The 12,530-nt window shown below is 50.5% G+C and overlaps 1 protein-coding gene across 1 annotated transcript in view; it reads right to left on the bottom strand.

Moving 5' to 3' along the window:
- Positions 1 to 173: 173 nt before the first annotated feature.
- ZNRF1 (zinc and ring finger 1) overlaps positions 174 to 12,530 on the bottom strand; it is a 64,365-nt gene continuing 52,008 nt past the window's right edge. The window contains exons 2-5 of the mRNA XM_070760693.1: positions 7,586 to 7,681; positions 4,829 to 4,934; positions 4,135 to 4,222; positions 174 to 1,300 (exon numbers count right to left, since the gene is read on the bottom strand). Of these exons, the coding sequence (XP_070616794.1) occupies positions 4,165 to 4,222; positions 4,829 to 4,934; positions 7,586 to 7,681 (260 nt within the window). The 3' untranslated portion in view covers positions 174 to 1,300; positions 4,135 to 4,164. The remainder of the gene's footprint in view (positions 1,301 to 4,134; positions 4,223 to 4,828; positions 4,935 to 7,585; positions 7,682 to 12,530) is intronic.

Below are 12,530 nucleotides of genomic sequence, written 5' to 3'. Positions count from 1 at the left end.
AGCAGGTCGCTAATAATTCAGGCGGAGCCCGCCCCTCCTACACCCCCAATACGTGTCCACTTCAGGGGACTCAACATTTCCACGTTTTAAAAAAAGGCGTGGTGAACCCACTCAGTGCTCTGTGCGACCCCTCCCATCCCAAATCCATCAGACAAATAAGGATTACCTGGAAATAAAATAACAGTGACTATTTTATTGAGCATTATTGAATACCATATCAAAACACTTGACTAATAGGGGAAGTTTCCCTTCCCAAGCTTTGAATTTTTTTTCCTTTTTTGTAATTTTTAAAGTTTGTTTTCTTTTTTTTCCTTGTTTTTTTTCCTATATAAATACAGATAACTTTTCCTGCGGATCAAAACCGTCCATCAGAGGTTTCCCCCCCAGCCCCAACCCTGTGGCTCAGCCAGGCTTTGCTTCGTGTTCAGTTGTGGACTGGCAGGGCAGGAGGGTGTGTGTGTGTGTGTGTGTGTGTGTCATATCCTCTGTGTGTGTTGCTTTAAGAAAAAGGCCAGTCCTGCGCTCCACAAAGGGCTAAAAACTGTTCCGATCTTGTTCCAGGAGACTTGCAAAGGACAGACAGCCCCTGAAGCCAGCATGGAGTAGTTCGAGGGGAAGGGAAGGAAGGAAGAGTAAAAGGACTTTTGGCAATGGGAGGGATTAAAAAAAAGGTCTAGGAAGTTCTGCTCCCCACCTGCCCGAGAATGCAGCCTTAGAAACATCACCTGGCACAATTGGTTGACACGACGTGGCTGTTTTTGTAAACATTTGGAAAGACAAAACTTACAACGCCTTCAGAGAAAATGCCACAGAAAACACCTGATTCTCTTCCACCTCCAGACTGGGGAGGGGGGGGGAGGCAGGAGGGGAGGGGGGGAAATGGCCTTGCTGTTCCAAGGAAGTAAAAAGGGAGGGAGCAAACTACCACTTTTTCCCCTGTGCAAAAAGGGACCTGCGGGTGGGCAGGAAGGAAGAGTCCTCGAATGGCACCAACGGGACGTCGTGCTCCGTTTTGCTTGTGGCCGGCTCTAGCCCAAACAAACATCATGGCGCTGGGTGGGGGTGGGATGGCCCCTGTCCCAGGCCCTCTTCTTTGCCCCCCTGCCCGGATTGGGGAAGGGTCCCCCCCCCCAGATATGGCCTTGCGGAGCGACAGTTGCTTGTTGGCGGTCTCCTCTGCCTCTGAAGTCCAGAACTGAACACCATAAAGGCCCAGACGGCTGTTGGGGAGGGGGTGTCCCAGAGCTGGTTTGGAGGAAGTTGGGAGTGGGTGTGGAGGAAGGGTGGATGGTGATAGGACCTGCGGAGAGAAAGAAAGAAGCGTTGGTGCAGAATAGCGTTAAGGAGTGTGCAGAACCCTTGAGTGTTCAAGGACATGCACAGAGGAAAACGTGGGATTCCAGCCGATATTTCAGGAGATACGAGTAAATTATTCAGTCATACAAGACAGATACATTAAAGTGTATAAATTAGTGTTTACTTTAGAAATAGCAGTCAAGTTAAACAGTCCATTCATACACATTCAAATCAGTCAATATCCCTCAATACAATAATATTACAAGCCTGTCTTTGTCTTACATATCAGACATACATTACAGCTTACAAATACATCAAACTATCATCCAGTACACATAGCTTATTACATCAGTCAGAGGGAATCAGCAGAAACCTCCACGCAAAGAAGCCATTTCTATGTCTTTCAAGGAATAAAAGAATAACAGTGTTGGAAGGAACCATGGAGGTCTTCTAGTCCAGTTCTCTGCTCAAGCAGGAGACCCCATACCATTTCAGACAAGTGACTGTCCAGTCTCTTCTTAAAACCCGGCAGTGATGGAGCGCCTATAACTTCTTCAGGCCAGCCAGTCCAATAATATAGAAGAGGACGCTAGCCATAAACATCACTGCTTCTTGCTGGAGTTTCTTGACTCCCCCCCCCCCCCCCCCCCGGGAAAATTTGCTTTTCTCCAAAAGATCCAGGGAGGTTTTTGATAAGTGCTTAAGTGGCCTCTATGCAAACAGAATGTTAACTAAAGTAGGATAGGTTTTCCAACTGGTCTTCCAAGTATCTTCTGGTGGCTAAAAGCAGATCTTGGTCGATTCCTGACATGAAAAGGATTTGAGTCCCAACTGCAACCAAGTCATGTTTCCTAGTATCCATGTTGGATTGCCAATTCTGGGAGTTGAAGCCCATACCTCTTAAAAGTTCTCAAGGTTAACAGAATGAGAGAGTTGGAAGGGACCTTGAAGGTCTTCTAGTCCAGGGGTAGGCAAAGTTGGCTCTTCTATGACTTGTGGACTTCAACTCCCAGAATTCCTGAACCAATTATGCTAGCTCAGGAATTCTGGGAGATAAAGTCCACATATAGAAGAACCAACTTTGCCTACCCCTATGCTAGTCCAACTCCTCAACTTCAGGAAAGGTTGAGAAACACAACTCTAAATCTTCTAAAGATAGTCTTTGACTTAATTATCTTTCTCGTAAGTCATAAATTTCATAAATCTTCCACCAGGTGGCCTTCAACCTATGATCTTTCTCAAATTCTTGGGCTAAATAGGTAACATTTTCCCACCCCCTTCCCTCCAGTGACACACAAAGAGCTGTGTAAATTTAGATTAAAAGCAAGGAGGTAAGAGATGAGAATACATTCAGCCCTGTACCAGAAGAATAAGTCCAGAGTGTGTACGTCCTGTGGGGATTGCCTAGATAAATAGGCTCATTTCATGAGAACAGATATGACAATAATCTTAAACCAAAATTAGTGAACCTGGAAAATGTGTTGGCAACACTTTTATTAAACAATATATCACTAGGCCCAAGGGAGAATCCTTCTATTTTGGTTCAGTTGGTTTATGAGAACATTTGAACCAAACATGAAATCAGGCAAGGTTTAGTCCAGAGGTTCGGGCAACACATGTGGTGTTAAGACAGCCCCTAATGGTCTCAAAAGCTGAGCCGAGTCAAAACTGATTTGAGCTTGGTTGGGAAACCACGAGGGAAAAAAAATCTAGGGTCGTACAAAGAATTTGACAGATAATCTGGGAAGATTCCAACGGCAACCTGATTCTGTCCTGCCAACTAGCGAAGGCTGGCTCAAGGACTTTACTTATTTAGTTTTGCTTAGGAAACAATGAAAACAAACATTTGTTTTGAGAATTCACTTCCTGTTGGCAATTCTTACTGAAAAATCACTCACTGTAGAACGGTTTAAAAGAGCTCTGTCCCCCCCCCCCCAATTTGTTAATAACCAATTCCTCTATTATGTGAACTGATGGCATTTCTTTCCACTTTTTGCCTGCACGAAACATTTTCAAATGACTGTTGAAAGTAATACCCTATTCCAGGGGTGCAATTCAGCAGATTCTGACAGGTTCTGGACAGGCTCTCCTGGTAACGGAAAGTGTTTGAAAGAGCCAGCAAATAGCACCTCTGGCAGGCCCCAGACTGGGGTAGGAATGGGGATTTTGCAGTATCCTTCCCTTCCACACCCATCAATTTCACCCCTGCACCATTCCCTAAATCAGCAAACCTTTTTTTCCTCATGTGCTAAAAGAACGTGCATGTGTGCTATCATGCATGTGCGAGTGCCCACATCCATAATTCAATGCCTGGGGAGGGTGAAAACAGCTTCCCCCACCCCCTGGAGGCCCTACGGAGGCTGGAAACAGACTTTCCCAAATTCTGGTGGGCCCAGTAGGCTCCTGTTTCACCCTCCCCAGGCTCCAAAGGCTTCCCTGGATCCAGGGGAGGGTAAAAACGCCCTCCCCCATCCCCCTGGAGGCTCCCTTGAAGCAAAAACCGCCCTCCCAGAGCCTCTGTGTGAGCCAAAAATCAGCTGGCCGGCACACGTGCATGTTGGGGCTGAGCTAGGGTGCTGGCAGATATGGCTCCATGTGCCATCTGTGGCAGCCATGCAAAAATTTTGCCATCACTGTCCTAAATCCTTTTCTTCCCAAACCTAGTGGGCACTCCCTGTCTCGACTGGGACAGAGACTTTACAAATTCTCAGCCAGCGTCACCATAAATAGATCGGCCATCTTAGTCCAGGGTGCCTTTTCCTCCAGGTCAGACTGGGAGTTAGCAGAGAACTCTATTGAGGGAGGGAGTCTTTACAATGCGCACATCCAACACCTCACCTGGAAAGAGGTCCCAGTGGGATCCCGCGGTCAATCTGACGGGTGTTCTGGGCAGGATCTGTTGACTTCAAACCAGGAATCTATACAGCTGCAGGAAAGAAAATAGATCCCATCACTTCCCTGCATGGCGGAGGCCTCTGTGAGGGTCGCACGCATGTCCACTCGGGTTTTGGAGAGCGGCAGGTTTGCAGAAGCCGTGGGGGACCAGCAGGGTCCTTTCCCAGCCTCTCAACCAGGGGGGAAATTCAGCAGGTTCTGGAGAACCGGTAGTGGAAATTTTGAGTAGTTCGGAGACCCAGCAAATACCACGTCTGGCTGGCCGCAGAGTGGGGAGGGGATGGGGATGCTGCAGAATCCTTTTTGCCACTGTACCGGTAGCAAAAACGGAGTTGTGTGCACAGCTCCGTGTCTCAAGCATACGTGAGCATCCAAGTGAGTTTTTGCTTCTGCACATGCGCATAAGCAAAATCTCGCTTGGATGTGTGTTGGTGCACGTCAGAGATGCAGAGTTGCGCACACATTACACTCGGAGCGGCAACACCCGCCTGCCCTGCCACACCCACCAAGCCACGCCCGTAGAACCGGTAATTAAAAAAACCAATAGGATTTCACCACTGCTCTCCACCCATCTGAATCAGCAGGCCCAACAGGGGCCTTTCTTCAGTGGCCCCACCCCAGGCCCTTCGTACTCTACCTCTTGTGATAAATGCAGAGGCAGGGCAGCCGGGCTATCGTGTCTCCTTGCAGAAGTTCCTCTAGGCAAATGACACATTCGCCGGAATCCTTGGTTAGCACGTCGTCTGCGGGAGAGAAAGAAAATGCAGGGTGAGCTGGGTCAGGAGAGGGTGGCTGGGTTCACACAACCCCCACTGACTGGGCTTCAGGAGAGAGGGACATTGGGGATCTACCCGATCAGAGGACACCTAGGCACTTTGGGAGAAATCCCACATTGTGTGAACCTTCCTGTAACAAGGGTGTCAAACTCAAGGCCCTGGGGGTGCTTAGATCTGGCCTGCAGGGCTGCCCTGGAAAAAGCGAAGGATCGCCAGAGAGAACGGAGCTTGGAAGGGCCACAAAAATGGAGCTGGGGGCAGGGGGGACAGGAGGCCGTGGCGGCCAATAATGGGGCCCAGGAGGGCTTCGACCCCCACCCCGAGCTCTGTTTTCACTGACAGGAGGCCGTCACAGATGAAAACTCAGTTTGGGAGCCCATTTTCATTGGCACACCACAGGCGCCCCGACACAAGTGACATCAAGCTGGTCATGCCCCCTGTCTCCCCCCCCCCCCGAAGGTCAACCACAACCCTAATGCGGCCCCCAGTGAAATGGAGTTTGACATCACTATCCTATAACAAAGAACGTTGCAGGATTGAAGCTCCCATCCAGAATGTGATTACTGGTTTGTAAGAAGGCAGGGCTCTGTTAACAGGCCTGGGAACCCCAGGGGGGTATCCAGCCCATTGAGTGGTCGGTCCGATTGTTGTTGCCAGGTGTGCGTGTGGGGGGGTAGGGGGGTTGTTGCCTTCTGAACTGGGTTGGCGGTTTTTGGTAAGTGTCCGGAGTCACTATGAGCGATCAGCTTGCCTGAGATTTGATTAAATTAATCCAGGTTTTTTAAAAAATCAAGATCATTTTAAAAAAGAAACAAACAGAATGATCCAAGTTGAATTCTAGAAAATAAGCTGCCCTGAGTCCCAAGGGATTAGGTGGCATAGAAGTCAAATTAATAAAATAAAACAAATAAACCATTGGGATGGATGGATGTTAGGACTGACCATAATCTGATATTTTTCCCGCCGGAAATCATGGGCTCGCTTAAACTTGACCCCCAACCCAGGACTAAGTTCTGAGCTCAGTCGCATGTCTGAATTGGCAACCAAGGGAAGGCCTTCCTCTGGCCCCTAGGAATAAAGCCTGCCCCATTGGAAGGAGGGATCCAGGCACAGAGGTGGGCTGCTAAGGTGGAACGGTGATGTGGGGCTCTGGGTGCTAGCAGAGTCCAGCGCAATTCTGCGACCGCACCTGGGCAGCCCCGGGCGCCCCGGTGTGGTGTCCGCAAGTGATTTCGCTCCCTGCCCAGATGCAGGAACAGAATTGCGCTGGACTCCACTAGCACCCAGAGCCACTGGGGCGAGCACACCTCACCCTTCCCCCTGCCAAAGATGTCCAAAGCTTGAAAAAAAAGAGACATGTCCAATCCTTGGGGACGCTGGACGTGGGGCAGCTCCAAAAATAACCCTGAAAGGTGACAACAACATATGGGTGTGTGTGTGTGTGTGTAGGGGGGAGGATGGCAAAGTGGCGGAGTGCTGGGGGTAGGCCAGCACTGATCCCTCCTGCCTCTCACCCACCCCCGTTCTCCACCTCCCCAGCGCTCGCTCTGAGACAACCTCAAGTAAGATGCACATGGCAGAGAGCTGGGGAGGAAGAGAAGGAGAAGGGCCTCCCCCCTCGGGCAAAAAGAAGCCAGGCTCTGCTGCATCTCATCTGGTTAAGCTGGCACCATCGCTCCGGCTGCCACACCAACCCATGCTGCTGCCCTCTCCCCCCGTCCCCCCAGAGGGCGCTGCCTGGCACCATCCCTGCCGTCTCGGCCTGGCTGGATAGAACAACGGCATGCACGCGGCAGGGCCGACACAGGCTAGCACTGTTGCTGGAGCAGATGTCTTCCCTATCCACCCACCCACCCGCCAGCCTGCCAGCCCCCCCCCAGCTGGCAGGCTCCTTCCTGCACCTGGGAAGTGGGGGCTCCTCCCCCTGTTGGCAGCCGGCCAGATATGCCTGAGACAGCAACGGCGGCAGCAGCAGCCGTGCTGGACAAAAGCCAGCTCTGCCCTGCCCTCTGGCAGTCCCGTGCCAGGCAGGAGCACACTGAGGAAGGCCTTACCAACAGCTACTCCCTCCCCCCCAACTCTGCCCGACTGGGCTGTAGCATCCCAGGCAGCAGAATCCTCTCCGGAGCCCTTTGGATCATGCCCAGGCATGACCGGCAGCCCCCTGCCCTCCCGGCTGCCTGCCCAAAGATGGAGGAGCCCCCAATAGGCAGCCGATCTTGCCCAGGGACTGGCAGGGCAGAAGCAGCGGCTCAAAACAATCACCTTTTGCGAAATGAAGGGAGTCGGCCTGGCTCTTTTGCATGGAGGCCGAAATGGGGCTGTTGTGTCCCTTTCTCTTCCTGCCTCAAATCGATGCCCGGCTCAGCCTTTCTGAACCAGCGTGCCAGGCTGTGGCTCGGGCCACGTGCAAAGAAGCAGGGAGACCCACCAGGCCGGAGAACACTGAGGGAGGGAGGGACGCGACCAAGAGAAGCCGCTGGGTATCTTTTTGGGGCCCCCAGCTGGAAGGCCAGGAGGGGAGGCTGCTCCCGCTCCCCCCCCCTCCCCAGTTTTGCCCTCTGCAGCCACTGCCAGGCCTGGCAAACAGGCTCCTCTGCAAGCCGCAAAGAACTCACCATTGTAGGAGAGACGGGGTTTGCTCAGACACATGATAAAGTGCATTTCCATTTCATCGGAAGCCACTGATTTGGAGCAAACGGGGCACTTGAAACCTGGAAAAGAGGTCGGGGGAGAGGAAGCAAGTTAGGGGGCAGACTTTTATTGCTGTGATGTCTTTACCTATGACCCCCATCCCGATGCAGAGCAGCTTGTGGGAAGAGGCGGACATAGGTCTATACAGCTGTAGGTCAGTATTGGGTTGCTACCAGAACGGTTGAGGACGGCGTACCAGTACCGGAGGTTGAGCTGGGTGCGCAGTTTCCCTTCTCCTGCGTGCATGCACGCATCCTAGTGAGATTTTGCCTCTGCACGTGCACAGGAAACAGAATCTTGTAAGGGGACGCGCACGTGTGTGAGATTTCAGCAATTTTTTGCTTCTGTGCATCTCTCTTATGTGTGTCCCCTCGCAAGATTTTGCTTCCTGACCATGTGCAGAGACAAAATCTCGCTGCAACATGCATGGGCACACACAGAAGCAAAGCTGCACGTGCATCGCACCAGTAGAGGCAGAATCGGCAAATCGCACCGATGTAGGCATATAGGTATACAGTATATAAAGGTATATGGGTACACATGCACTCCTCAATCCACAACTGCAATTGAGCCCAACGTTTTAGGTTGTTAAGTGAGACATTTGTTAAGTGAGTCCTGCCTCATTTTAAGACCTTTCTTGCCATGGTTATTAAGCCACTCACTGCAGCGATTACATTCGTCCCACGGTCGTTAAGTGAATCTGGTTTCCCCCTTAATTCTGCTTGTCGGAAAGTCACAAAAGGGGATCACGTGACCCTGGCACACCGCCACCGTCACAACTATGAGTCAGCTGTCACGCACCCAAATGTAAATCATGTGGCCACGGGGATGCCACAAAGGCCGTAAGTGTGAAAAACTGGCATTAAGTCCCTTTTTTTCCAGCGCCATTGTAACTTCGGTCACTGAATGATTTGCTGTAAGTCAAGGACTATTTGCAGTTAATCTCCTAGACCAGTGATGGTGAACCTTTTTTTCCTCAGGTGCTGAACGAGCGTGGGCGTGTGCTATCGTGCATGTGCGACTGCCCACACCCATAATTCAATGCCTGGGGAAGGTGAAAACAGCTTCCCCCACCCTCCCAGAGGCCGGAAACAACCTGTTTCCCAACTTCTGGTGGGCTGGGCAGGCTCATGTTTTGCCCTCCCCAGGCTCCAAAGGCTTCCCTGGATCAGGGGAGGGTAAAAACGCCCTCTGCTATCCCCCCGGAGGCTCTCTGGAAGCCAAAAACGCCCTCCCAGAGCCTCTGTGTGAGCCAAAAATCAACTGGCCGGCACACACAGGCATGTTGGACCTGAGTTCATGTGCCAGCAGATATAGCTCCTCCTGCCACCTGTGGCACCCTTGCCATAGGTTCACCATCACTGTCCTAGAAGAACACAAAGTGGATTTTCATAGCTCGGTGATGAATTCCCAGAAGCCACCCATTAAGAGAGCTACGTTAAACAGAACAAAGCAGTTGCAAAGTTCAACATGACGAAAAGTGCTCCGAATGAATGCTCAGAGACAAAACTGCATGCATGAGAAAGGACTGGTTTTATTTAGCGGGGGGGGGGGGGGGTGCTTTTTTTTTAATGCCACTTTACTTCCATGATCTGAAATGACATTTTGCCCGAGGAGTAACATTGTATGGTAAAATCTGACAGGAGCAAAAAATAAAAAATTAAAGGACAGGATTCTACCGGCTTCAAAAATCCAGGTCCTTTCGAGCGTTTAATGCAAAGGGAAATGTTTGATTTCCATGTGCCTGCAAATTCGGTCTCTTTTGCAAACTCCTTTCGAAGACCAGAGCAGCTGAAGGAGGAGAAAGGAACTCTCTCCCTCACAGCTGTTTCTCATGAAGGATGGGCAGATTCAACATAAGTGGTGCACAGGGAGCTGGGATTTTTTTTTTATTCTTATGTAAGACAACGTGCCGAAAATTACTTAGTTTACGTATATAAACCGTGAGAGACAACCGAGATTCAAAAAGCAGGGGGTTGCAATATTTATTCTTGCAGAGAATGTTGCTGGCTGCATGAACCAGAAAATTGAATACAACCCCCCTCCAAAAAAAAGTTAGCCCTCTCCATCCTCCGTATTGGCCCAGCGCCTTCTTAAAATATTAAGGCCCGGTGGTCACAGCTGCCGTCTCCCTTAGGGCTTACCCATCCACCCTTTCTCCGGGTGAATTATAACCCAATTACTAGCAGATTCAATAGCTCATGCTAAAGAGGCTGTTAAACGGATATTAAATCGCATATGTCAACCAGCCCGATTTGAATAATCCTGGCCAGGATTTCAAAGAATAGAAGCATGAACAATGATCTCTGCGCGAGCATGAGAGAAAAGGGCTTTCCACCCTTTGTGGTGAAGGCTCTCAGATGTCTGAAGTGGAACTGGTGTGATTCCCCACAAGGGCTCCTTCGTCTTAATGAGGTACAGTTTCTTTGGGTTCGGCACTTATGCTCAATCCTGGGCAAAGCCAGGGATGTCAAATTCAAGGCCCGTGGGCCACATCTGCACTTCATATCTGGGCCGTGCTTAGAGGTGGCTCGCTGGGCCACCCTGGAAACAATGAAGGACCGGCCCACAGTGCCTCTGCCAGAAAAAACAGAGCTTGCGAGGGCCACACGTGGCTCTGTTTTCTCTGCAGTTAAGGCAGTGTTTCTCAAATAGTGGGGCACCCCCCTTGGGGATGGTGGTCATGCAGCGATGCCAGGGGGAGTGCATGACCCCAGGGAACATGCTTTTTTTGCCACAGGAAGGTTTTTGCACCGAACAATAAATAGCGCACAGCACAGAGCAGGAGATATGAAGTGCAGATCACAAACCCTATGGAAAAATATTTAACAGGGATGAAAAGAAAGGAGGAGAGAGATGGAGACAATGAGATAAATGGAAGTCTCCCGCAAGCTAAGACGAGGAAATAGGATGAAGCGTATGTAGCGCTTGGCTTCGCTGTGACTACGGTGGGAGACGAAGAAAGACCGGGATATTTACCGTGTCTAAAAATGTTGGCAGCGGACAGCATGAAGCCAAATAAATTAAGGTGTCACTTAAACACATTACACCTCAATCACGCTGACAAGCCGCTTGAAAACGTGCTGAATATTGCAAAAAATCATCCTGGCGGAGAGTTGGGGAGGGGCACAAAATTTTTACTTCTTCCTAGTTGGGGGTAACAGAAAATAATTGAGAAACACTGAGTTAAGGAGACATTTTCTGACCATGAGAGCAATCAACCCATGGAACAGAAGTTGCCTTCGGAAGTTGTGGGAGCTTCACCCTTCGAGGCTTTCAAGAAGAGACTCGACTGCCATCGGTCAGAAGTGGTGCAGGGCCAAAAGGGGGTGTGTGGCTATGCTGGCATGCGTGCATGTGCTCTCACCCCTTCCCTACCCCTATGCATAAGCAAACCCCCCCCCCCCCCCATGTGCTGCCCACACGCATGCGCACAGGCCTCACTGAAGCCCGGGGTGTGAAAAAACAGCCAAACCGGAAGTTCAGAAAAATAGACTTCCAGCTTGTTTGTGATGCTGGTTTTTGCATTCCGGAACTTTAGGAAGCTTCCCCGAACCCTCCAGAGTGCAAAAATCAGCACGACAACAAACCGCAAGTGTTTCCCGAACTTTTGGCTTGTCCATTTTTGCATGTTTTTTGCAACTTTGAAGCTTACCTGAAGCGCCCAGATGGCGAAACGGCTTTGGGAAAGGGCAAAAACCAGCTGGCCAACGCCAGCATGCACACTGGAGCTGATATAGGGCAAAGTATCGCGTGCCCTCCAATATGGCTCTGTGTGCTACCTGTGGCACGTGTGCCACAGGTTCGCCATCATGGGTGTAGGGCACAGGTGCCACAGATGGCACATAAAGCCATATCTGCTGGCACGGGAGCTGTTGCCCTAGCTCAGCTCCAGCATGCATATACGCACCGGCCAGCTGATTTTGGGCTCTTGTGGAGTCTCTGGGAGGGCATTTTCGACTTCCAGAGGGTCTCCAGGTGGATGGGGAAGGCCGTTTTTGCCCTCCCCAGGCTCCAGGGAAACATCTGGAGCCTGGAAAGGATGAAAAACAGGCCTACCGGGCCCACCAGAATTTAGGAAATGGGCTGTTTCTGGCCTCCAGAGGGCCTCCAGTGGGACAGGGGAGGCAAATTTTGCTCTCCCCAGGCATTGAATTATGGGTGTGGGCAATAATGTGTGTGCACGCGCTTTCGGCACCTGAGGGGAAAAAGGTTTGCCATCACTGGTGTAGGGTCTCCTACTTGAGTGGGGGTGGGGGTGGGGAGTTTATCCTGGATCCCTTTTTAAAATCATTGTTGCTGTGATATTTGAGAGCAAAAGTCTTGAAATGAAAGCTTGGGGTTTGGAATTCCCCAGTCGCCAGGCCGTGGGGGAAGTGGAAACTGTACTTTCTAGTCATGCGCTACTGAGTGGTGCCACCAAGCTTTCTACGTTTAGATATTTTCCACACAATAACTGGTTTCTATTTGCTAGCACAAGATTGATTATAAAAAAAATATTGGAAAAAGAGATAGAAGATAGAAACCAACCTCTGGGTTGTGCAAGCTTTGCTCTGTTAATTCATGCATGCAAGGTGAGGCTCATCAGCCACAAAACCTCCAGGGTGATTTGGGACCCCTTGCTCTCTCCACCCACGCTACCTCACAGGGTCGTTGTAGTACAGAAAACGGGGAGAAGGAAACGCTTGAAATACTGCCTTCTTTCCTGAACAAAATGTGGAATATCATCAAACAAGCAAATGGAGAATTATGGAACATACGAAGGAACTGGGCCTGACTAGTCTAGGGAAGAGAAGGACCAGAGGAGACATGAGAGCAGTCTTCCAGTACTTGAGGGGCTGCCCCAGAGAGGAGGGTTTTTTCCAAGGC

The sequence above is a fragment of the Erythrolamprus reginae genome, chromosome 9, assembly GCF_031021105.1.
Source record: "Erythrolamprus reginae isolate rEryReg1 chromosome 9, rEryReg1.hap1, whole genome shotgun sequence".
NCBI lineage: Eukaryota > Metazoa > Chordata > Lepidosauria > Squamata > Dipsadidae > Erythrolamprus > Erythrolamprus reginae.
The sequence above is the reverse complement of the archived record's forward strand: the minus strand, read 5'-3'. Positions and strand labels throughout refer to the sequence as shown.